The sequence below is a fragment of the Castanea sativa genome, chromosome 5, assembly GCF_040712315.1.
Source record: "Castanea sativa cultivar Marrone di Chiusa Pesio chromosome 5, ASM4071231v1".
NCBI classification, from domain to species: Eukaryota; Viridiplantae; Streptophyta; class Magnoliopsida; order Fagales; family Fagaceae; genus Castanea; species Castanea sativa.
The window spans coordinates 18409248-18436394 of record NC_134017.1 but is presented as its reverse complement, the minus strand read 5'-3'; the positions used below and the strand labels follow the sequence as shown (position 1 = coordinate 18436394).

The 27147-nt window shown below is 37.1% G+C and overlaps 1 protein-coding gene across 1 annotated transcript; it reads right to left on the bottom strand.

Annotated features, from left to right (window-relative positions):
* Positions 1 to 2498: 2498 nt before the first annotated feature.
* On the bottom strand, positions 2499 to 8551 carry LOC142634851 (DNA-directed RNA polymerase III subunit 1-like). Its single transcript, XM_075809103.1, has 4 exons — positions 8345 to 8551; positions 8100 to 8229; positions 2593 to 2739; positions 2499 to 2528 (listed from the first exon to the last, which is right to left on the bottom strand). The coding sequence occupies exons 1-4, from the start codon at positions 8425 to 8427 to the stop codon at positions 2499 to 2501; spliced, it is 390 nt and encodes a 129-aa protein (XP_075665218.1). The 5' UTR covers positions 8428 to 8551.
* Between the last annotated feature and the right edge of the window lie 18596 nt (positions 8552 to 27147).

The following is a 27147-nucleotide window of genomic DNA, read 5'->3' as shown; positions in this document are numbered from 1 at the left end:
GTTGACTTTAACTTATAAAATCTTCCTTCAGATCCTAGGCTACAAGAAAATATATCATCTTATCTTCCTAATAATTATGATGAAATAAGAAGATATTCGTTACAAAAAAGCCCTTGTCAACCTATTTTCCACCATAATGATTACCCTCTATCATATTTTTTTAGAAAGCCTTGTCGACTTAGATCCGAATGGTATGAAAATAGAAAGTAGTTGGAATATAGTATAGACAATGATGCAGTATTTTATTTTTATTGTTACCTATTTGGGCAAGATGTTGGTAAGCAAAGAGGAGCTGAGACTTTTGTAACGAAGGGATTCAAACTTTGGAATCAAAAAGAGAAGTTAAATTCCCATGTTGGAGGAGTTAATAGTGCTCCTAACCAAACTGTCAAGAAGAGTGAAGATTTACTGAAGGAAAAGTAACACATTTAAAGTGTTTTGGTTAAGCAGTCAAATCAAGATAAAATTGAATATTGGCTTCACTTAAATGCAATAGTTGATTGCATAAGATTCCTCTTATGCCGGGGATTAGCTTTTCGTAGTCACGATGAATCTCAAGATTCAAGTGATAAAGGAAATTTTCTTGAGCTTCTACAATTTTTGGGAGATCACAATAAATCTATCAATGAAGTGTTGCAAAAAGTTTCAAAAAATTGCAAACCTATCCATCATGATATTCAAAAAAACATTGTAAATGCAATTGCACGTGAAATATCCAAAGCCATCATCAAGAATCTTGACAATGGGTTCTTTTCAATATTAGTTGATGAGTCACGTGATATCTCAGTGAAAGAGCAAATGGCCCTCGTTCTTCGTTATGTGAACAAAAAAGGAATTATTATAGAGTAGTTTCTTGATATTGTACATGTAGCAAGTACCACTTCTTTGTCACTCAAATATGCTATTGAATGTTTACTTTGTGAACATAATTTGAGTTTATCGAAACTATGTTGGTAAGGTTATGATGGGGCTAGTAATATGCAAGGTGATATCAATGGTCTCAAAACTTTAATTTTGAAAGAGAATAAGTCAGCATTTTATGTCTATTGTTTTGCTCATCAACTTCAATTGACACTTGTTGCTGTTGCTAAAAATCACATTAACATTGCTGAATTTTTTTATGTGGTTAGTAATTTAGTAACTATTGTTGAAGGCTCTTGTAAGAGACAAGATGCTCTTTGAGATGCATAATTTGCCAAAATTAAAGAAGATTTAGAGAATAATGTACATAAAAGTGGGCAAGGTTTGAATAAATAAATTAAAAAAATCTTAAACGTCCTGGTGATACACATTGGGATCATATTATGGGACTATTCTCAACTTAATTTTGATATTTTCTATTGTTGTTGATGTACTTGAGCTTATTAAAGAAGATGACATTTCCAACCAAAAAGTTAAGGCTCGATTTATTATGAGGTCAATTCTATCTTTTGAGGGATCACACATGAGTTGTCAATAGCATTGCAAAAAAAAAAAAAAAATCAAGATATAGTAAATGTTATGGAACTTGTTAAAGTGCCTAAGCAACCATTGCAAGTGATGAGAGATGGTGAATAGATATCTTTATTGACTGAAGTGTCTTCATTTTGTACCACACATGATATTCCTATTTTGAATATGGATGAAATACTTGTAGTTAGTGGGAGACCGCGATACAACATCCAACAAAATACAAACTTACATCATTATCATGTTGAGCTATTCTACACAATCATAGTTATACAACTTCAAGAGCTTCACAACATTTTTTTAGAGGCGAATACTGATTTGCTACTTTGTATGGCTTGCTTGAATCCGAGTGATTCATTTGTGGCTTTTGATAAGGAAAAATTGATACGTCTAGCAAAGTTCTATCCATCTGATTTTCTTGGAACAGATATCTTGGCAGTTGACTCTCAACTTTAGAATTACATTTTTTATATGAGCAATAATGACTTGTTTTTAGAGCTTCAAGGAGTTAGTGAACTTGCTGAAAGTTAGTGAATATAGGGAGACATAAGACTTATCCATTAGTTTATTTGTTTGTGAAGTTAGTTTTGACCATTCTTGTCGCTACTGCAATAGTAGAAAGACGTTTTTTAGCAATGAAATATATAAAGAATGAACTGTACAATCGAATAGGAGATCAGTGGATGAATGATTATTTGATTGTGTATATTGAAAAAGATGTAGCTTGTAGCATTGATAATGAAATTATCATGCAACGATTTCAAAATATGAAAACTCGTAGAAGACAATTGTATACTTTATGTATTTGCGTGTTTTTTTTATTGTTGTTATTGTCAATATATGAATTTCTCTTTTTATTAGATTGTGTAATTTATGCTTCTTAAGAAACACCTTGAGAAAAATTTCTGGAACCGCCACTGGCCTTCTCTTCTTCTTAACAGTCCTGCATCAAAGAATTTATGTTAAACTTTAAGATTCCTATGACTAAATATCTCGAAATCATGCCCCACCAGTCACATTTTAAGAAACTAGTTACAACCTCAACATAACTAAGAAATGGAGTTTTTCTGCAACCATATCTATAACAGGCAAAAGTACAATAGATTAAACAAGTGGAGCAAAAGGTAGAGAACTCTTTCTGACCTTACAAATGCACTTCAAAATGTTCATAATGTTATCCCTATATGCAACATTGTAAACTGGGAGGGCAAGTTTTATGTATCCAAAGTGCCCCGGACAACTATCAAATTTCCCATGGCATGTTGCACATGTGCCTTCCTTATTTGGGCCCTGAAATACATAAAAGGAAAAAATTTTAAACCTCTTGATATAAGAAAAATATAGGGAAAAGAATATAAGTAAAGCTACCATATAAACACATTTTTTTTTGATAAGTAAGAATGATGATATATATACGAAGGTTACTCTATGCCTGAAAAACACATAGCAACCCAGAAATACAAGAAAAAGAAAACAAAGAGAAACAAGAGAGAAAACCAAACAACAAAGAAATTACAATAGGAGAAGGGAACAAAGAAAAGAAGGGAGGGAATCACTAGACGTGAGTCCCCACGCCCGAGACCAATCAAATAGAGTTCCACAAAAAGAAGCAAGTAACTGATCACTAGAGCTATCCAAATCCTCAAAAGTCCTCCGATTCTGCTCCTTCCAAATACACCAAAGGATGCACAACGGGACTAAATTCCAGATCTGAGACGAATGCTTCCCTAGCCAATTCCACCATCCAAAAAGCAAGTCTGGAATCGAACTAGGCATAACCCAAGCCAAGCCAAAAGTTATAAAAACAAAGCTCCATAACCGATAGGCCACCTCACAATGAAGAAGAAGGTGATCTACCATCTCTCCACAATGACGGCACATAATGCACCAATCCACAAAAACCAATCTCCTCAATCTCAGATGGTCTCCCGTTAGGATCTTATTCCAAGCTACACACCAAACAAAAAAAGAAACTCGCCTAGGGGCCTTTACTCTCCAAATAGCTTTCCAAGGAAAGATAGTTGAAGGAGAATTTCTTAATTTGTTATAGTACGACCGGATGTCAAAAGCTCCATTAGGCTTCAATTTCCAACTCATCCGGTCTCCAACATCCATAGGAGGGATTATAGCACCCAACATACGAAGAAACCGCAGCCCTTCATCCATCTCCCAATCATTAAAAAATCCACTAAACCGAACATTCCAACATCTTCTATCCTCCGCCCCCTGCCTATGCAAAGAAGCTTCAACAGAAGCCTCCTTATCAATGGAAATGCCATACATCCCCATACCACCCATCCTGCCAAAACCTCACCCTATTCCCCAACCCAACCACAAACTGACAATTTTTGCTGAAATCCTCCCAACCCATGCGGATGGTTCTCCACAAACCACACCCATGAGCTCCCCTACCCAGCTTTGAGGTCCATCCCCCCCAATCTTCCCCATATTTTGAAGCTACTACCCGCCTCCATAAACGACCCTCTTCCTTACCAAACCGCCACAACCATTTCCCCAATAAAGCCTTATTAAAGGTAGTGAGTTTCTTTATCCCTAAGCCACCATTGGCTAAAGGTGCACAAACTTTGTCCCATCCTACCAAATGAATCTTGCTATCTCCCCACAGGAAATCCATTTGCATCTTTTCAATTTTATTAGCCACATGAGTAGGAATTGAGAACAACGATAGAAAGTAAGTCGGAAGACTAGAAAGCGTACTCTTGAGTAACATCAAACGACCCCCCTTAGACAAGTACAACTTCTTCCATCCAGATAATTTCCGGTTAATATTTTCCAAAATTGTGTTCCAAATTAAAGGGGAATTGTGAGAAGCCCCTAGCGGCATGCCAAGATACAACATAGGTAAAGATCCAACTCTGCACCCAATATATCCGCCAGAGCATGCACATCACCAACCTCCCCTATAGGAACCATTTCGCTCTTATGCACATTGACCTTCAAACCTGTTACTGCCTGAAAACTAAGGAGCAACAACCGAATATGAAGAATTTGCTCCACATCTGCATCACGAAAGAGGATAGTATCATATGCAAATAACAGATGTGAAACACGTTCCCCACCATCCCTCCTACCCTCAAAATTAAAACCACGAATCAAGCCAGTTCCCCCCATTCTTCTCAACATCCTACTAAGCACCTCCATCAAGATCAAAAACAGCAGAGGAGATAGCGGATCTCCTTGTCTTAAACCCCTTGAGCTACCAAAGAAATCAGCTGGGGACCCATTAATCAAAACAGAGAACTGAATTGTGGATATACAAGAACGGATCCACTTACACCACTTCACTCCAAAACCCATCCTATTCAGAAGATACAACAAAGCCTCCCAATTCACATGATCGTAGGCTTTCTCCATATCGAGCTTACAAATGACTCCAGGAACCCTACTCTTCCCACGACTATCCACACACTTATTCGCAATGAGAACCGAGTCAAGGATATGTCTCCCACCCACAAAGCTATTCTGATTCTCAGAAATCAATTGATCTAAAACCACTCTCAAGCGATTAGCCAAGACCTTAGCCAGGATTTTATACACACTCCCCACCAAACTAATAGGACGAAAATCTCTAATATTGGAAGCATCATTCCTTTTAGGAATTAAAGCAATGAAGGTCGCATTAAGGGATTTTTCAAACTTGCAATGATGGAAAAACTCTTCAAAGGCCGCTAGGACATCTTTCTCCACTACCTTCCAGCAATGATGATAGAACGCCATAGTGAACCCATCCGGACCTGGAGCTTTGTCCCTAACAACTTGAAGAATCTCCTCTCTCTCAAACTTCCTTTCAAGCCAAACCCTTTCCCTATTCTCAATGCGATCAAACTCCAAACCCTCCACAAAAGGCCTCCACTCCTCAGTCTCCTTGTACAAATTTTTATAAAATTGTACAACTTAAAAAGTTACCTCGGAGGCCTCTTCAAAGACCACCCCATCCACCTCCAAGGTCCTTAGATGATTAGAACGTCTGTGGGAGTTAGTCATTTTGTGAAAAAACTTGGTGTTATTATCCCCTTCCTTGATACATAACATCCTAGATTTTTGTCTCCAAGAAATTTCTTCTAATGAAAGAAGATGCTCCACCTGGGATCTCAAACCAGCCCTATGAACTATCTCCCCATCAGAGAGACCTAAATCCCCCTCCTCAGCCCTATGAACTATCCCCCTCCATATAAACACATTGAAAATGATTATCATAATATCTATGTGTTGACTATCAATTTTACTATCACCACAAACAAAAAAATATACACTTACTGAGACAGCAACTTATGTGATAAAAGTCATGTCAACAACATAATACACAATTTTATTCATTAATGTCTTTGTAAGGTTTACATAGTAAGATTTCTAGAACCCCTAATATCATACTTTACCCTAATTACTCTTTAGAGTGTGTTTGGATACCTCTTATTGGTGAAAACTAAAAACACTATAGCAAAATAATTTTTAAATGTGTGGATAGTATCGTGGGACCCAGTTTTGAAGTTGTTTTAAAGGAAAAAGGTACTTGCATGAACAGTGCATGGAACCCACTGAAAAATGCACAAATGCAAACGCACGGTCGCAAACGTTGTATCCAAACTCACACTTAATTAGTATCATACCAACTATGTCACTCTATAATGTGAATTTCATCAGAATAAATCAAAAGAAGAACAAGATCGAAGTTGGATCATAGTATAGGAGAAGACAAACACTCCATTCATGTATTTTTAATTTCAGTAGCAGCCATCCTTCTTCATTGGAAAAACAAGGATAAAGATAAATTGACGACAATGAAGTCAAGTTGCAGTACCTTTCCATTAGAATTAAGTTTTGCAAACCTTTCTTAAATATACGCTGTTTTGATTGGTCTACATACTACATATTAAAAATAAAAATAAAAAACTAAACCTCTCAACACTTTCCGGCTATTGATATTGCAGAATTCCAAACCTCCAACTTTTCTCAATTCCAACTCATGCATACCAAATGATCTCGATGCTAGATCCACATTGAATTCATCACTAAGCCGTACACTCATGTTTCCACATCTAGAGTTTGGATCTCATCCAAGGCCGGTTTGGTTAGGTGCTTTGGGAGATTAAAATAGTATTTTTTTTTTAAACTCAAAACTTTGTTTTGCAACCACAACTCCTCATAGCTTTTTTTTTTTTTTTTTTTACAAAATGCTCATTTTAAACTCAAAACACAAATTTCCAACCGCTTATACAAACACACCCCTATTTGAGCAAAACAAATCAGAGGTTGAAACATTCATAAACACTAGTGTAGACGACTAAATTTCTTAGTTCGAAATAAATCAAACAAGTAAAATAGTTTCGCAAATACGAATTTGTATTGATAAATGTGTGGTACAATTCTCTGTAATTACAAAAGAGTGATCCTCTGATTCGATCTCCTTGAAAGATTTATTGATTGTAATTGTGGTAATGTGATTTTGATTTGAACATAAGATATTCTTCAATTTGGCTGAGGAATGGATCGAAGATCTTTGAAACGGGATTACAATGAATCTCTGGCTATGAGCTTGTTAGAAATCCTTTGTTCTTCGTGTTCTTCGTGTTCTTCGTATGTTCTTCGTGTTCTTCGTGTGTTCTTCGTGTGTGAAGGTTTGTGGTGGAAATTCTTCGGTGCTTTAGAGGCTTGATTCCGTAGAGCTTCGTTGATTTATGGTTTGTTGAGGTTTCTAGAGGCTTTTGAGCTTGATTCCAGTGAACTTTGAGATTTAGGAATATGATTTGGATGATTCCTCTTTGATTGTTCTTCGTATTTGAAGGTTTGTGGTGGAAGTTCTTCGGGGCTTTGGAGGCTTGAATCCGTAGAGCTTCACCAATTTGTAGTTTGTTGAGGTTTCTGGAGGCTTTTGAGCTTGATTCCGGTGGACTTTGAGATCTGGACGAGTAGTTTGGATGATTTTGCTTCGAATGTTGTTTGCATTCGAGGTTGAAGTTCTTGAAGTTCTTGGAGGCTTCGGGGTTTGATTCCGGCAGAGCTTCTGGATTTCTGAACTCAAGATATCTTCTTCCTTCTGTCTCAGTCCTCTCTGTCCTCTCTGTCTGTGTTGTCTCCTGTCTGTCCTCCCAAATGTTTTAGGAAGGCTTCTATTTATAGGAGTTTAGGGGTAGGTGAGCGACACGTGGCGGAGTTTGATTGGTCCGCTTATGTCATCGCTTACACGTGCTGAGTGCTTGTGTCACTGCTTACACGTGCGAGGCTGCCTGTGTCATCGCTTACATGTGCTGAGTGCTTGTGTCACTGCTTACACGTGCGAGGCTGCCTGTGTCATCGCTTACATGTGCGGAGCTGCTTGTGTCATTGCTTACACCTGCTGATGCAGTTTCATGCCTTTATTTCAATGACACTTGGCAAACTTCTATTGGTTTCTGAATAGCGATGGCAAAACCTAGCTGCAGTACGTGGCGCTTTGTAATTGGTTGTATTTTGTGGACTTGGTAGTATGATGTGTCAGCTTGTGATAGGTCGGGAATTTTCCCTCTCTACAACTAGAAAACTACAGTTCAGCACCAAACACTAGAAAATACATCCACATAACGTTTTAACTTATTGATAATCCTATTGACCTAAAAATTACACACATGAATCATAGAGATTAGGGAGAGTACCATTCGTGGATCCAATAAGCCACCTTCGATAGGAATTCTTGCTGCATCATAATACTGGCCTTTATATACTTGAACCTCAGCGATTCTACTGATCTCCGATTCGGATAACGTGCTGAAGTTCATGCTTTGTCTACAAAATTCACAGCAACATACATATCATTAAATCAAAAATTAAAACAAACAAAAATAAAATAAAATATGATGAAAGAGAATGAAATTGAAGCAACAGTGAGAGAGATTCTCACATCTTGCGGGGCCCAACATCTTCGATGTAGGGCTGCTTAGTGAAGACCATGTCTTGAGCTTGCGCTTGAGCTTGCACATTCATGTTTGATTCAAAACCGTTGAGAATGGAAACGGCGTGTGGGGTTTTGGGGGTTTGGGGTTTTAGGTGTTAGGCGCGAAAGTGCGAAACCGTCAGAGCGTGCTCTCTTTCTTGATTGCGAGATAGTTCAGTGGTTATTTTCTTTTCTTTTCTTTTTTCAAATTGTAATGCCAAAATAATTTGCATACGAGCCTGTGGCCCTGTGGGGTTGAAAGTTGAAACCTCACGGTCTTTTCTTGGGCCATGCAACTCTTTGTTACCAAATGGGCTTAAGAACAAACGGCCTTTAAATTTGATCCAATTGACAAAACTAGCAGATTTTTTGCTAGAGTTTGATAGGGTGCGCCAGGCCCATTCTGTAGTCCATCGCATGGGGGATAAGCAAAGGCCCAGTAGCAATACTGTGCTGCGCCTTCACCTTTAAAAAATTCATTTATTATCACGTGGCCTAGCGGGTGAAATGAGATAATAATCAATTGAGAACAGACGTGGGCGGTGGGACTTGAAATCATCCTATGTATAATTAAAGAAAGTAGGATTCACTTCACCTTCTCAACAAACAAAAAAAACCTGTTAAAATTTCTGATAGCTAAATAAGAGATCTGAGTTTCAATCCTCATCGATACCAATAGTGAATAGAGAATAACAAATAAAAATAAGGGCATATTTAGTTCACTATTTAGTCATATTTCAATTTTTATATCTCAAAACTTTAATTTATATCTCATATTTTAATTCTCAAATTCTCTTTTAACCTCCCTTATTGTGTTTGGCTCAAAATGTGACTTTAGTTTTCAACATCTTTAATTCAAAATGATGGATCCCACTAGTCTAATTGGTTCAAAACGGCTACAATACTCTTACCTCAAGAATGAACTCTTCTCTTTCCCACACTACTAAGAAGAAAGAAGAACTAGGGGAAGAAGCTCAATTAGTGTTTTTTCTCACCGCATCAACTAAACACACAGACCACAAATAGCAAGCAAACCCACATGAACTAAAGAAGAGAAAGAATTGAAACCCATAAAAGCTCATGAGTATTCAACCCCAAAATCCAAAGATCGGCATCTTCTCTCTCTCCCTAGGCCAATAGCCCTCTCTCTCCCTATAGTGTGGATTTCCTCAAGTGGGTTCTCTCTTCCCTCTCTCTCTTGCGGTCTCTCTCGGGAGTTTCTTATTTTTGGGGGAAGAAATTTGTGGATTTATGTGTGATTGAACACAGTTCTGGGTTTGTATTTTTGGGTTTGATCAATACACGTGTTTGTGTTTCCAATTTTCTCTAATATGTAATATTTGGGTAAACTCAATATACAAAAAAGAGACCAATACCATGAAAATATGAGAGTAATGAGAAGAAAGAATAAAGAGAAAAGAAGAAACGCAAGCGCAAAGTGAAGAAAAAGAAAAAAGAAAAAAGAAAGAGAGGAGTGAATTGAAGAAAGAAAATAAAAAGAGAGTTGGTCTATCATGTGAGTGTGATAAGGCGGTGGGTCCCATTACTTTTTTGTATTTACTAAAATGCTACTTAACTCATAACTTAAAATCTAGGGGGTGTTTGGTAGGAATATCTAAACAATAATTTTCCTTGTTTAAACAACATGACACATTTCCACAACACTTTTTTACCCACACGTATTTCCAAAAAACTTAAACAACGTTACTAGAACAACATTACCAAACGGCCCCCTAAAAACACAAAAAACTTGTTCTCAACTATCATTACTCTAAACAAAAATTGCACAGGTGGGTCCCAAAATTTTTGAGTGATGAATAATGAAAACAAGCCAAAATTGGAAATTAACTCAGTTTGTCAAACAATATAATTAGTAGGCACTATTTTCAAACTATATTTTTTATAACATCTCGAGTTTAAAAGACTTGATTTTGGGCTTAAAAATCGAGTCTTAAAGACTCGATTTTAGTGTTCTGATCATGTCTAATGTGGCATTTTTTCCACGTGGCGTCTGTCTGAAAATCGAGTCTCTAAGATTCGATTTATATCCATAAAATGCTTTTCTTATTTTCCTTCTTTTTTCTGCGTTTCATTTTCCTCTGTACATCTGTTCTCTTTGTCTCTCTCCTCACTACCTCTCCATCTACTTCTTTCTTCTTCCACGCTGATCTGCACAAGCCCAGCCGCCACAAACCCATCGCCGCCGACCCACATTGACCCATCTTGGCCTCTCTTCTCTATTTTCGGCGTTTGTGCTTGTGTTTCAGAGTGGATTTCCGGCTAAGTTTTGGGCTATATTTGTGTTTCGGGCTAGATTTTTGTTTTCGGGCATGGGTTTCAATTTGGGTTTGTGTTTCAGGTATAGGTTTCAGCCTCTCTCTTGTGTTTTGGGTGTGGTTTTTGCTGGTTGTTGTCGATCTGTGGGTTTCAGCCTCTCAATTTGTGTTTCTAATCTGGGTTGTTGTCGATTTGCTCATTTTTGTTGTTGTTGTGGTTTTTCTGCTTTCTTTTTTTGTTCTTCTTCACTTGTTTTTCATGGGCATTGGTTACAATGGCGGGGTTGAACTTTGACGATGGTTGGTTATATTCAGGTACGACGACGCATGGCCCTAGTTTGCTCGCAGGTGACGCACTTTATGACCCAGTCCGGATTAAGCCTGTACCGATCATAACAGATGCAGGCTTAAAACAGTTTTTGTTTTGTAAAGGGTTTTATAAATCAAGTCTCTAAAACTCGATTTCCAAGTAGCGATGGCAACGGGTTGGGTTCGGGCCGGGTTTTTGCATACCCGGACCCGACCCGCGGGCCAAGACCCGGAACCCGGACCCGGTCCGATTATTAATCGGGTTTTTTTTTCCGGGGCCCATACCCGCTCCGCCGGGCCCCATTTATCTTCTTGGGCCCAAATCTAGCCTAACAAAAAATTTTTTTTTTGAAGCCCATTAAATTTTTTCCCTAAATTCAAGCCTATTCAAGCCATTTAACATGGCCCAAATGCCAAATTTTGGCATTTAGGCCACATTATAGGGCAACCAAATCAAACCAAATTATAAGTTAATCATAAATCAACAAATCACAACTAAGATTTTAAATCAACAAATCACTTAAAAAGCTATAAAATAAATCCCACAAGTCTAGGAAATTACAAAATGTCTTATCCTCCAACTAACAAATGAAAAAGACTAAGAAATTCTTACAAAATGTCTTATCCTCCATAACCGGGTTTTTATCCGGGGCGGGTTTCGGGTCGGGTTTCGGATTTTTTTTATAAAACCCGGACCCGACCCGAACCCGCTTCGGGTTTTTTTTAAAAACCCATACCCGACCCTATTCTTTATCGGGCCGGGTAAAATCCGGCCCATTAGGGTCGGGCCGGGCCGGGTATCCGCGGGCCGGATCTAAATTGCCATCCCTAGACAAAATCAAAAAGATCTTTTTTATTATTTATTTTATTTACATATTTAGCCCTTCAAAGGCAAATATAGGAGTCAGTAAGTTAAGTATGAATCCTCTAACCAAGAGTAACATTTATTTATTTTTTTTTTTATGACTCACATGAACAAAAAGAAAGGCTCGGCGAGGTCTTGACTAAGCTCAGTTGTGGACAAAATCAAAGACATCATTTCTATTATTTATTTTATTTATTTAGCCCCTCAAAAGCTAATTAAGGAGTCGAGCAAGTTGAGCATCGACCCTCTAACTAAGATTAACATTTGTTTCATTGAATCATAGGAACAACAAAGAAAGGCTTGCCAAGGTCATGACTAGGCTGGGTTGTGGAAGTAAAACAAGTTCTTGCAGACAAAATTAACATTTATTGATTTATTTTTTATGACTCACAGGAACAAAAAGAAAGGCTCGACGAGGTCTTGACTAAGCTCAGTTGTGGACAAAATCAAAGACATCATTTCTATTTTTTATTTTATTAATAGATTTATTTTATTTATTTATTTAGCCCCCTCAAAAGCTAATTAAGGAGTCGAGTAAGTTGAGCATCGACCCTCTAACTAAGATTAACATTTGTTTCATTGAATCATAGGAACAACAAAGAAAGGCTTGCCAAGGTCATGACTAGGCTGGGTTGTGGAAGTAACAGGTTCTTGCAGACAAAATTAAAGAGATATTTTCTACTAATTATTTTATTTATATATTTATTTTAATTACATTTTTTTTTTTTTGGCTGAAAGGCTAATAGAGGAGTCGGTTAAGTTGAGTATCGATCCTTCAACCAAGATTAATTTTTCTTCCCTATGATTCACAGGAGCAAAAAAGAAAGGTTCAGCGAGGTTCTAACTAGGTTAGGTTGTAGACAAAATCAAAGAGTCTTTTCTATTAATTATTTTATTTATATATTTAGTCATTCAAAGGTTAATAGAGGAGCCTGATAAGTTGAGAGCATTAACCCTCTAACCTAGAGTAAATTTTTTCTGTGATTCATAGGAACAAAAAAGAAAGGCTTGGCGGGGTCTTGATTAGGCTTGACTGTAGCCAAAATCAAAGACACCATTTCTATTATTTTATTTAGCCCCTCAAAGGCTAATTGAGGAGTCGTGTAAGTTGAACATCAACCTTCTAACCAAGATTAACATTTTGTTTTTTTATGAATCATAGGAGCGACAAAGAAAGGGTCGGCGAGGTCTTGACTAAGTTGTGTTGTGGAAGTAAAACAAGCACTTGCAGAAAAAATTATAAAGATAATTCTATTATTTATTTTATTTATATATTTAGCCATTTAAAGGCAAATAGAGGAGCTAAGTAAGTTGCCCATCGATCCTTTAGTCAAGATTAACATATTTTTCTATGATTGACAGGAACAAAAAAGAAAGGCTCAGTGAGGTTATGACTAGGCTTGGTTGTGGACAAAATTAAAGAGATCTTTTTTATTATTTAATTTATTTATATATTCAACATATTTTTTCTATGATTCACAAAAAAAAAAAAAAAGGTTTGGCGAGGTCCTAATCTTATTTTGGATAAAATCAAAGACACCATTTCTATTACTTATTTCATTAATAGATTTATTTTATTTAGCTCCCTAAAAGTTAATCAAGGAGCCGTGTAAGTTGAGCATCTAACCTCTAACAAAGATTAACGTTTTTTTTTTTTTTTTTTTTTTTTTTTTTTTTCTGCGAATAATAGGAACAACAAAGAAAGGCTCGACGAGGTCCCGACTAGGCTAGGTTGTGGAAGTAAAATTAAAGAGATATTTTCTAATATTTTACTTATATATTTATTTTAATTATATATCTTTTTGTGCAAAGGCTAATAGAGGAGTCGGTTAAGTTGAGTATTGGTCCTTTAACCAAGATAGGAACAAAAAAGAAAGGCTCGGTGAGGTTCTGACTAGGCTGGGTTGTGGACAAAATTAAAATGATCTTTTCTATTATTTATTTTATCTATATATTTAGTCGTTCAAAGGCTAATAGAGGAGCTAGGTAAGTTGAGCATCAACCATCTAACTAAGAGTAACATTTTTTCTATGATACACAAGAACAAAAAAGATAGGCTCGTCAAAGTCCTGACTAGGCTCAGTTGTGGACAAAATCAAAAACATCATTTCTATTATTTAGTTTATTAATAGATTAATTTTATTTATTTATTTAGTCCCTCAAAAGCTAATCAAGGTGTCGTGTAAGTTGAGCATTGACCCTTCAACCAAGATTAACTTTTTTTTTTCCCTGTGAATCAAAGGAACAACAAAGAAAGGCTCGACGAGGTCCTGATTAGGTTGGGTTGTGGAAGTAAAACACACATGCAGACAAAATTAAAGAGATATTTTCTATTAATTGTTTAATTTATATACTTATTTTAATTATATATTTTTTCGTTCAAAGGCTAATATAAGAGTTGGTTAAGTTGAGCATCGGTCCTCTAACCAAGATTAACTTTTTTTTTTTTTCCCTATGATTTATAGGAACAAAAAAGAAAGGCGTGGAGAGGTTTTGACTAGGTTCGGTTGTGGACAAAATCAAAGAGATCTTTTGTTTTATTTATATATTTAGTCGTTCAAAGACTAATAGAGGAGCTAGATAAGTTGAGCATCAACCCTCTAACCAAGACTAACAACTTTTCTATGATTCACAGGAACAAAAAATAAAGGTCTAGCGAGGTCCTAACCTGATGGTGAACAAAATCAAATACCCCATTTCTATTATTTATTTTATTTAGCCCCTCAAAGGCTAATTGAGGAGTCGTGTAAGTTAAGCATCGGCCTTCTAATAAAGATTAACATTTTGTTTTTCTAAGAATCTTAGGAACAATGAAAAAGCCCCGATGAGGTCCTGACTAAGTTGTATTGTAGAAGTAAAACAAGCTCCTGCAAACAAAATTATAAAAGATCTTTTCTATTATTTATTTTATTTATATATTTAGTCGTTCAATGATAGATGGAGGAGCAGGGAAGTTGCTCATCGACCCTTTAGTCAAGATTAACATATTTTTCTATGATTAACAGGAACAAAAAAGAAAGGCTTGGTGAGGTTCTGACTAGGTTGGGTTGTGGACAAAATCAAAATGATCTTTTCTATTATTCATTTTATCTATATATTTAGTTGTTCAAAGGCTAATAGAGGAGTTAGGTAAGTTGAGCATAAACCATCTAACTAAGAGTAACATTTTTTCTATCATACACAGGAACAAAAAGAAAGGCTCGACGAGGTCTTGACTAGGCTCAATTGTGGGCAAAATCAAAAACATCATTCTATTATTTATTTTATTAATACACTTTTTTTTTTAGCCACTCAAAAGCTAATCAAGGTGCCGCGTAAGTAGAGCGTGTACTCTTTATCCAAGATTATTGTTATTTTTTTTCTATGAATTAGGGAAACAACAAAGAAAGGCTCAACGAGGTCCTAGTTAGGCTGGGTTGTGGAAGTAAAATAGACACTTGTAGACAAAACTAAAGAGATGTTTCCTATTAATTATTTTATTTATATATTTATTTCAATAATTTTATTTATATTTTTTTTTTTGCAATTCACAAGAACAAAAAAAAAAAAAAAAAGGCTCGGCTAGGTTTTGACTAGGCTGTATTGTGGACAAAATCAAAGAGATCTTTTCTATTATTTATTTTATTTATATATTTTGTCTTTCAAAGGCTAATAGAGGAGCTAGATAAGCTAAGCATCAACCCTCTAACCATGAGTAACAATTTTTCTATGATTCATAGGAACAAAAAAGAAAGGCATGGCGAGGTCCTGACCTGAATGTGAACAAAATCAAAGACATCATTTTTATTATTTATTTATTTAGCCCCTCAGAGGCTAATTGAGGAGTCATGTAAAACAAGTTGTGTTGAGGAACCACGAAGAAAGGCTCGGTGAGGTCCTAACTAAGTTGTGTTGTGGAAGTAAAACAAGCCCTTCAGAAAAAATTATAAAGATCTTTTCTATTATTTATTTTATTTATATATTTAGCCATTCAAAGGCAAATAGAGGAGATGGGAAGTTGTTCATCGAACCTCTAGTCAAGATTAACAAACTTTTCTATGATTGACAGGAACAAAAAAGAAAGGCTTGGTGAGGTTTTGACTAGGCTAGGTTGTGGACAAAATCAAAAAGATTATATATATATATATATAAATATATTTATATATTTTGTCGTTCAAAGGCTAATAGAGGATCCAGATAAGTTGAGCATCAACCATCTAAATATGAGTAACATTTTTTTTTTATAATTCACAGGAACAAAAAAGAAAGGCTCGATGAGGTCCAGACTAGGCTCAATTGTGGACAAAATAAAAAAGATCTTTTCTATTATTTATTTTATTTATATATTTACTCATTCAAAGGCTAATGGAGGAGCCAGGTAAGTTGAGCATCAACCCTCTAACTAAGAGTAACATTTTTTTCTTTGATTTGTAGGAACAAAAAATAAAGGCTCTACGAGGTCCTGACTAGGCTCAATTGTGGACAAATTCAAAGCCACCATTTCTATTGTTTATTTATTAATAAAGGAGCTAGATAAGTTGAGCATCAATCATCTAAATAAAAGTAACATTTTTTCTATGATTCACAGGAACAAAAAAGAAAGGCTCGATGAGGTCCAGACTAGGCTCAATTGTGGAAAAAATAAAAAAGATATTTTCTATTATTTATTTTATTTATTTATTTATTCGTTCAAAGGCTAATAGAGGAGCCAGGTAAGTTAAGCATCAACCCTCTAACTAAGAGTAACATTTTTTCTATGATTCGTAGGAACAAAAACTAAAGGCTCGACGAGGTCCTAACTAGTCTTAATTGTGGACAAATTCAAAGACACCATTTCTATTATTTATTTATTAATAAATCTATTTAACCCCTCAAAAGCTAATCAAGGAGTCGTGTAAGTTAAGCACCGACTCTCTCACCAAGATTAACATTTTTTTTTTCCATGAATCATAGGAACAACAAAGAAATGCTCGACGAGGTCCTGACTAGGTTGGGTTGTGAAAGTAAAACAAGCTCTTGCATAAAAAATTAAAGAGATCTTTTCTATTATTTATTTTATTTATATATTTAGTCTTTCAAAGGCTAATAGAAGAGATAGGTAAGTTGAACATCAACCCTCTAACTAAGAGTATCATTTTTTCTATGATTCACAAGAACAAAAAAGAAAGGCTTGACAAGGTCCTGACTAGGCTCAGTTGTGGACAAAATCAAAAACACCATTTCTATTATTTATTTTATTAATAGATTTATTTTATATATTTATTTAGCCACTGTAAAGATAATCAAGGAGCCGTGTAAGTTGAGCATTGACCCTTTAACCAAGATTAACATTTATTTTCTATGAATCATAGGAACTACAAAGAAAGGCTCGACGAGGTCCTGACTAAGCTGGGTTGTGGAACTAAAACAGGCTCTTGCAGAAAAAATTAAAGAAATATTTTATGTTAATTATTTTTTTATATTTATTTTAATTGTATATTTTTTCATTCAAAGGCTAATAGAGGAGTCGGTTAAGTTGAGTATCAGTCCTCTAACCATGAATGTTTAACTCACCTCCTTAGGAGAAAGTTTGTCAAAGTGAGTCCTAATCAAGGAGAAGCTCCTCAGATCAACCTCCACTTCACGAGCAATAAGACCATACTTCACAGCCCAACGCTGAAAAGAGAAAACACAGTTTTCAGGATAATGGTTTGCAAGATGACAGTGTACGAGATGACAGCTTGTAAGAAGAATGGGTATAGTTTGCAAAGTATGGATATGAATGAAGTTTGCAAGATAATAGTTTGCAAGGTATAGATATAGATACAGTTTGCAAAAGTGTGAAGCACAATTTTTAAGCCTGGATGACATGTGAATAAGCACAATTACAAGAGTAGGAAACACATACATTGTAAGGTGCTATAAAGGATGAGAGAACTAACCTCAAGGAGCTTCCAAGGCCACACCAGCTAGCGCAAAGTCCTTTTGTTAAGTGTGTCCAAGGAAGAGTACAAGTAAGCAAGGCATACTTGGCCCTAGTTGGCCTCCCGAGCCTTCTCGAAATCATGAAAGAGGGATAGCCACCTCAGGGACATTATCTAACCCCCCCCCCCCCCAATTGGTGAAGAGATATGTCCCTAGAATATACAGCAAGTAGGTCCTAGCCATCTGAGCATAGTCATTAGGAGTTACCTAAGAGAGAGGCCTGTAATCTATCTTAATGTCATAATAATGGATCATATATCCATCGGGTACCTCTTCCTGAGCAACTCTATGCCCAACTGCATGCTCGACGCACCCCTTAGGTTGATATGTGTCTCATCACTCCTAAGGCTGGTCATCTAGTAAAAATCATGAGAAGTCACAGTCATCTCTTAATTAGCAATATGGAAGGTGTAGGTAGTATCCCACTACCTCTTAGCCAAGCACTACACCAAAATGGCGTTGGTAGAGGTCTTTGATAGCAAACAGATGATAGGCTCAAAGCCTGTAGCATGTATGTGGCCCCTTGTCTCCTCGGTCAAGACCTTATACCATGAAGCAACACGGTTGGTGCTACCCCTACTTGAGAAGGCAGGCAAGACCTACAAAAAGATGAAAATAGAGCATTAAAAGGGTAGTTGGATGAGAAAATAAGTGAAAATAGGAATTAAAATAGTCAAAATAGGGTTTTCGAATGCCAGTATGCGCACGCAGGCCCGCATCTGCGCACGCGAGTTGGATCATGCACCTGTGTAAACTGAAGAACATGGACGGTACGCATGAAGAATGCCTATGTACGCATGAACATAGATAGAGAAGTGTTCTTCAATATTTCAAGCAACATTTCAATCAAAACTTACCAATCCGGTCCTTGCACTTTCTGAGAGATGATCATGTGGCCTGTGGGTCAATGGAGGGGACTCATTCAGCCTCACAATCCCATTCCAGCAAGTGAGGTTAAACGCATCACCGGAAATCATGTAGGAGCTTTTCTTGGACTTGGGTGCCATGGAGACGAGAGAGTTTGAGAGAAAAAAAGAGTTTTGGATGAAAGAATTTGAGAGGAAAAGATTAGTTTGTGAGGAAATGAGAGAGATGCAGAGAGTATTTGTAGAGAGAAAAGATGGAAGTTGGAGAGTTAGAGAGAATGTGAAGAGACGAGGAAGATGAAGAGAAATAAGAAGAAAAAGAGAAGAAATAGTTGGTAACCATTGAAAAAAAATTGAAGATGCGGGAAGGTCTGATGGCTAAACTATGTGTGTGTATGTATGTATGTATGTATGTATGTATTATGTATATAGCGATAGCTCTGAAACAGTACACCAGATTGACCGGTACCGAAATATATCGTTTCCTTAGCCAAACTTTTATTTAGTTTTAGTTTCAAACTTTTGATCTTGTACTTTAATTTTTGAGCATCATATAATGGTTATGTATTCACTTTATTATCTACTATTACTCTTAAATTGATATATGTTTCAAGGTTGTCAAACTCAGACTGGACTGGCCGGTTCGACCCCCAGGTAACCTTGAGCCAGATGGAAATCCTGTTCTTTAACTAAGAGATATGATTCTATATTATTCTATTTTAAATATAAAAATTTTCAAATAAGTGGATGTGTAAGGGATGGAACTTGGGAACCCAAGCTTTATGAAGAACATATTGACACACTAATGAATAAGCTATGCTCATTTGATGTGACATTCTTGGATTCAATATTTTATTTATTTTAAGTTTAGATTATAGTTTTTCAATTTATTATATTACCCCCTCTCAATATATTATTGTTTGATAATTTTATTAGAGGGTCAAGAATAATGCATTTTTATATGTGAATATAAAATTTATTAATTTATGTTGAAAATGATTTTATTTTAAACATTTTTTATTTGAAAAATTACTAAAAACAATTTTTTTTACACTTTTTTATGCTTTATTATTTTCTATTAACCTTATAAAAATGGTGAAAATTCATTTGAAAGTTATTTAATTTTTAGAAACATATTTTTAGTAAATTTTTTTTACGTTTTCCATTTTGATACCTTTATTTGTATTTTATTATTATTAAATTAATAATGACATCATCACAGTTCGACCTCAGTTGAACCTCGATCCGACTTTAAAAACTTTGAACCTCTCCCTTTTATGGTTTGTTAAATGGTCGGACTCTAAAAACCATATTATGTTTACCATTAGATGAAAAAAAATGCTTAGTAATATATAGAAAATAAAAATAAAAATATATTTAATAATTAACTAATAAATGTATCCTGCCACACCTATGTCCTACTTTTTCAAAAAATTTCGTGTCGCTACACCGCACCCGCACCCATACCCATACCCACACCCGAACCCAAATCCATACTTGTGCTTCCTATCTTATAGCCTAACTTTTACTTGATGTTTCCAAATTTCTCTTCTTAGCTCTTGGAAGACTATTATATGAGTATGACATTGGTGCTCTATCTATAGAGGTGTGTTGTTAATATAGTATGAACTGTAGTGGAACCATATTCATATTACTCAGCTTACAGTCATTCTTATATGAGATTTTTTAGTCAATAGCTGTATACTGTGTTTGAAGAAATGACTCAAAAATTGTAGTTTACACTCGATAATTTGGTATTCTTAGATCTCATACTCCTATTAATGGCACTTCTGTTTCCTGAATAACTAAGTCAATTTAAGGTTTAAGGTTATCTCGTTCTCGCTTACAATTTAATGGCACCAATGAGATCTCATACTCCTGGCTGCCTGTTTTTTTAGATCTCTTTTATTAGTTTTCCTATGCATCGCACTATACATAACTCACTTTTATATATGGATTGCCTACTCTCTTTTTTTTCTTAAAAGTTTGTTTTGGTTAACTGCCAAGGAGTTATTACATTTTATTGTAATTTTGATTTGTTTTTTAGTGAATAAGCACTTGGTTCATTTATTCATTATTTTTCACAATTTAATACGTAGATTAGCACTTCGTTTTAAAGCAGGATTTTCGTGGAGTGGAAGTTTGCGTAGTTTTCCACTTAGTCATATAAATACAGTTTTGTATTTTATTTCATTTGGAGTTTGTTCATTTTGGTTAATTCTCAAGCGTAGATGTTAAAATTCGTAAGATATGTGAAATGAGTCCTAATACCTTCAAGCAAATTAAATACTTTTAAAACTTATTTAATTATTTTATGCATAGCACAGATTAATGACTAATATTAAACTATTTTAAAAACCAATAGAAAGCTTGATTGTTAAATTTTTGTAATGAGGACAAAATTAATGAAATTCCAATAAGCCTTTCATTTAAAAAAAAAAAAATGATGAAGGACAAAATTGAACTCAAAATATAATTTAAGGACTAAAATAGTAGATTGCTCCAAAAAGAACCAGTAGTAGAAAACTCTTAAATTGCATTACAATAACAATCTAAATTTTAGACTAAGTAAATGTAAATATTTACTATGTAAAATAAACAAATGTGAGAAGTTGCAAATGTACTTTGTTTTTTTTTTTTTTTTTTTTTTTTTTTTGAAGGTGATTGCAAATGTACTTAGTAAACCTATAGATACCCACAAATAAATAAATTGTAAGTGAGAACCAGAATTTTTTTTTTCCATTTAGCTTTAATTTTCTAAGAATATCGTTAGTTGTCCTGTTGCAAAATAAAGTGGAAAACTGACATCTCGAGTTTTAAAAACTCGAGATTAATGGTAGAACTCGAGTTTTTAAACTCGAAAATATAATTTAAGGACTAAAATAGTAGATTGCTCCAAAAAGAACCAGTAGTAGAAAATTCTTAAATTGCATTACAATAACAATCTAAATTTTAGACTAAATAAATGTAAATATTTACTGTAAGTGCACAATTGCACCTGGACCCAAGAACAGTTGTGGGCTCAGGCCCAATGAGCCTTAAACAATGAAAATTTGTAGAGAGTGGGCTTGAAACCCAGATTAGAAGTGAGTGAAGATTAAATGACAAACTAAAGATTGCCAGTATTAGGAAACAGCAAAGAGTAATGTAAATAGGTCTCCTCGGACGTAAGCCGAGAGCTGTTCTTATATTATCTCTCTCTCTTTGTCTTTTTTCTTTTTAGGTTACAAACAGTTCCGTCCCTCTTTCTGTTCTAGGTCCTCCCTTAAATACTCTTCTTCTTAATACTTTATACACGTGTTGCCCCCAACTCCTCCCTTAGTATAGATATTTCTTTTCTTAGTGCCTTTGAACAGTAACTAGAAGTTTCCCTTCCACTGTTCAAGTGTCACCTCCCCATTAATGCGGCCAGGGTGGTAGGTGCAGGGTCTTTAATGTGGAGGTAGCAGCCTTTGTCTTTGTCATTTCTTCAACACTGGTGCTTCTGGGGCATTCAAGGGTTCACCCCTTTTAACCATTGGTCTTGACCGTGTCATTCCCTAACCTGTACCATGAAGTCCCGGGTTCTCTGGTGTCAGTTCGAGGATAAGTTCACCCTCGGCTGAGTCCTCGGATCCTCGGCGCATGGGCCGACCCATAGTATTAACAACTTCCAAACCCAGGGTCAGGTCGGCCTTCCTTAACACGGCCCAAAAGGCCCACGTTCCCATCAGGATCTTTTTACCCCCCACAATAGCCCCTCAAAACTCTAATTTTCAACGTCCGAGGAGAAAAATAGGGTTTTGATCCGACGAGAACCTGCTCTACACACTTTATAAGTGATGGCACGTGTGGAAATCGTTTTGCGTCCCAGAAGATGACACTTGGCGGTTTTATTTTCGAAAATGCGCGCATTTATTACTGTAAGTTGCTCTTTGTCTCCCATGTTCAACGGTGAGATGGGCATCCAACGGTTCTCATTACTCCACGAAATTTTAGGCGGGATAGACATAATTTCGAGGCCGCCTTTTCGCACGTCGTGACGCTTCGGGAACCCGCGCCTTCATTTAATTCCTCAGGGGGTAATCCCATCAAGACATCAGCCATCATACATTACTCTGCAGAAAACCGTGGAGATTTGCACATCTTCGACCTTGTAAGTTCTTACTCCTATTCTAAACCTTTTCTCCTCAATATTTGTCCTCGGCTACCAATACAAACACTCTCCCTTTTAAAGTTTAGTCTATCGTCTCTCTGTTAATGGGAAAATTCAAGTGTCTAGTTGATACCGCCGCTGGGATGGAAGGCTTTAGAGCCAAATATCATATTCCCAGCGACGTAGGATTAGAATACTGCCCGGCAACAGCCGTGGCCGGTTCTAGGAAAGAGGGAGAGGTTATCATCCCTATGATAGCCTTCATAGAGGGTGGGATGACCCTTCCAATGAAACCCGTAATGAGGGAGTATCTTCGCAACCACAGGTTGTGTCCCGACCAATGCCTTCCAAACGTTTTTAGAGTTCTAGGTAGTGTAGATGCTCTAAACGAGCAGATGGGTTTAAACCTCACATGGCACGATGTCGTGTTCCTATATGAGTCCCACAAACTTTCTAAAGTAGGTTATTATATGAAATCTCGGTCTAGCACCGTTAGGCTAATCTCCTGTCTGCCCAAATCAAACAAAGGCATGAAGGACGACTACTTGATCGTGTCTGGGAACTGGCACGATGGCTTTCACTGCCCAGTTCAGTGGGGGGATCCAGGTGCGACGCCGTAGGATTAATCTCCCCACAACACAACTTCTCCTAACACACACACAGAAATGCGTATTTGTATTTACTTAAACTTGTTAAATATTTGTGTGAATCTAATCAGGTTTGTTTGTTTTGACGTCTTTTTTGCAGATAAGCAGCACGTGCGTCCTCGTCTGAGTCACTGTAACGTTGCCGATTTAAACCGAGTACTTCGCTCCGAGGTGTTCGTTAGCGAAGACTTACAACTTCGGGCGGCTCACCTCATTCTCGGATACACTCCCCTTTCCAAAGACTTCCAAGAGATAGAGGACGCCATTATTGCAGGCGACCGAAGACGGAAGAGGATCAACGTAGCTCGGCGCCATTTTTTGGACGACCGTGACCTCCCGGACGCTCCTAACACCATTCTGTACAACCGGGCGATAGCAGCAGTCCCCCTTGCCGTGCACGCACAAACAGCTGTCATTCCAGAAGAGCAGGTGTCTTCTTCACACACCCTTGACGACGAGATAGATCAATTCCATCTCGAAGACACCGAGAGACCTCGCGGGAACCAGTTTGTAGTGCTTTCCGACGAGGAAGAAGAAGCAACCGAGGCCTCTGGAATTGCAGGGTTTGCAGTTGCCCTTCCCGAGGACGAATCCGTAGAAGACATGGGACGAATGGAGGGTCTTCTCACTAATAGGGCTGCCAAAGTTGCAGAGAAGAAGAAAAAGGGGACGTCCCAAGTTCTCCCAGTTTTACCTCCTCCTCCTCCTCCAGCTGAGCCCAAACTGCTAGCCGAGGATCCAAAGAAGAAGAGGAAAGGGGATGATGAGGGGACGACTAATAAAGAGCCCAAGAAACCACGCCAACAACTCCCCCCGGCCCATCAGCAGAAGCTGGATAAGGGCAAGGGTAGATCCCGTTCAGTTGAACTCGGGGAAATCAGGGATGAGGCTGTAGTGCACCGAGCACCGGCCACCTGGTCCCCCGATCTAAGGCTGGACGGCGCTCCTATCTCCTGCCAGTCCAGTATAAGGGCAGTTCAACAAGGCCACGCCCACCACCTGGCCGAGGTCCTAGAACGCCCTCTTCTGCTGCCCAAGGACATGGAGACCTTGGAAAAGATGGGCCAACCACAACTATTCCTCTCTCTAAAAAGAGACTTAGCGCTGGTAAGTGTTCCTCCTTTTAACAATATTTATAAGTAAATTAGTTTTTGTTATTCCTAACTCCATCATGCTTTTTTACAGGCTATTCAGGAGGTCTTTGTAGCTGAAAAGTTTATTGAAGACGCTCGGAAAGTAGCCAGGGCTGAACTCGAAATTAGGGTGGAGACTGAGAAGACCTTAGGTGCAGCCCTTGCCGAGAACGAGAAGCTGACCTCGGAGGTAGCAGAGCTGAGGAGAGAGAAGAATGGGGTCGAGTCAAACTTGAAGACCATGAAGACCCAGATAGAAGGACAGCGCAAACTCCTTAAGGAAAGAAATGAAGAGCTCTCCCAAGCTCAAAGGGAGTGCTCGGATCTTAAGAAGCAACTAGCGCTGATGAAAGAAGAAGCCAATTCCTTCCAACTCTCTCTCCAAGCTGCCAAGCAGGCAAGTTTTAATGAAGGGGTAGCCACCACCGAGGAGCAGCTGACAGAGGAGTTCGCGGCTTTATGCCGCGAATACTGTCAAAAAGTATGGGGGGAAGCTTTAAACGTAGCAGGAGTTCCTCAATCTTCGGATTTGAGGAAGTCCGAGAACGTTTGGCTTCCCCTAGAAATACAGGAGATTGAAGAGGCTCCTGCTGCTACTCCTACCCCTGAGCCAACTCTTCCTGCCCTACCTCCGGTGGTCCCACAGCAAATTCCTGATCCTACAGAACCTTCTGGTTCCAATAAAGAAAAGGAAGGAGGAGTGGATGCAGAGAAGGACTTGAACCAGATAGTGGAACCCAAAGTCCTTCCAACAAAGACAGCGGATAAAGGAAAGCAGGTTATGACTCCTTTTGAGCTGGAGTTGAGAAAGACCGAGGGCACTAGTACCTCTCAGCAAGATCCTCCTCCAACAGCTTAGGACTTAGCTTAGGGCTTCTCTTTTTCCATTCTTTTTTTTGTTTTTGAATTATATATTGTAATGTATATTCACCTTGATTAATGAAGAACAATTTCGTTTGCTTTTCGCTTGGATTGTGTCTGCTTTTTCTTTATTCTTTATGTACTTATTACAAAAGTTTTCCCATTAAGTCATATCAGAAGTTTCTCAGAGCATCAAAATCTAACTCCAAGGATTGCATAGTCATAACTTTCACATAATCATGCGTATATTATTAAAGATTTAATACAAGGTGACATGGTTAATTCATTTGAATAATACCTCGATTAAAAAAGGAAAGAGGACTTCATGTAACAATTAAGCCCTTATAATGCATAACACTGTTTTTAGTAGGTTGTAAGATCCGAGGACCATTCCTTACACAAATTTCCTCAATACTTAGAGATATAAAACTTAAGATCCGAGTTAATAAACAGTAAGGTATTAACATCCAGACACAATCAGAAGTTAAGTTTAATCAAAGTCATAGTCCGAAGATAAATCTTAAGCAATCTTTCGTTTAATTCTTCAAAATTGTAACTGTAAATGATAAGACATCAATTTCCACAAGGTTTGTGGTCCGAGGACTACACTTAACCATGTTTCTGTTTGATTCTTTAAAACAATAACTTCAAATGTTAATTTTCCCAAAGTAGGAGGTCCGAAGACCCGACATAACTAAGGTTCTGTTTAACAAATGATAAGACATCAATTTCCACAAGGTTTGTGGTCCGAGGACTACACTTAACCAAGTTTCTGTTTGATTCTCAAAAATTGTAACTTCAAATGTTAATTTTCCCAAAGTAGGAGGTCCGAAGACCCGGCATAACTAAGGTTCTGTTTAACAAATGATAAGACATCAATTTCCACAAGGTTTGTGGTCCGAGGACTACACTTAACCAAGTTTCTGTTTGATTCTCAAAAATTGTAACTTCAAATGTTAATTTTCCCAAAGTAGGAGGTCCGAAGACCCGGCATAACTAAGGTTCTGTTTAACAAATGATAAGACGTCAATTTCCACAAGGTTTGTGGTCCGAGGACTACACTTAACCAAGTTTCTGTTTGATTCTCAAAAATTGTAACTTCAAATGTTAATTTTCCCAAAGTAGGAGGTCCGAAGACCCGGCATAACTAAGGTTCTGTTTAACAAATGATAAGACATCAATTTCCACAAGGTTTGTGGTCCGAGGACTACACTCAACCAAGTTTCTGTTTGATTCTCAAAAATTGTAACTTCAAATGTTAATTTTCCCAAAGTAGGAGGTCCGAAGACCCGGCATAACTAAGGTTCTGTTTAACAAATGATAAGACGTCAATTTCCACAAGGTTTGTGGTCCGAGGACTACACTTAACCAAGTTTCTGTTTGATTCTCAAAAATTGTAACTTCAAATGTTAATTTTCCCAAAGTAGGAGGTCCGAAGACCCGGCATAACTAAGGTTCTGTTTAACAAATGATAAGACATCAATTTCCACAAGGTTTGTGGACCGAGGACTACACTTAACCAAGTTTCTGTTTGATTCTCAAAAATTGTAACTTCAAATGTTAATTTTCCCAAAGTAGGAGGTCCGAAGACCCGGCATAACTAAGGTTCTGTTTAACAAATGATAAGACATCAATTTCCACAAGGTTTGTGGTCCGAGGACTACACTTAACCAAGTTTCTGTTTGATTCTTTAGAACAGTAAGTTCAAATATGAGAGCCAGCCATAACTTTGAAA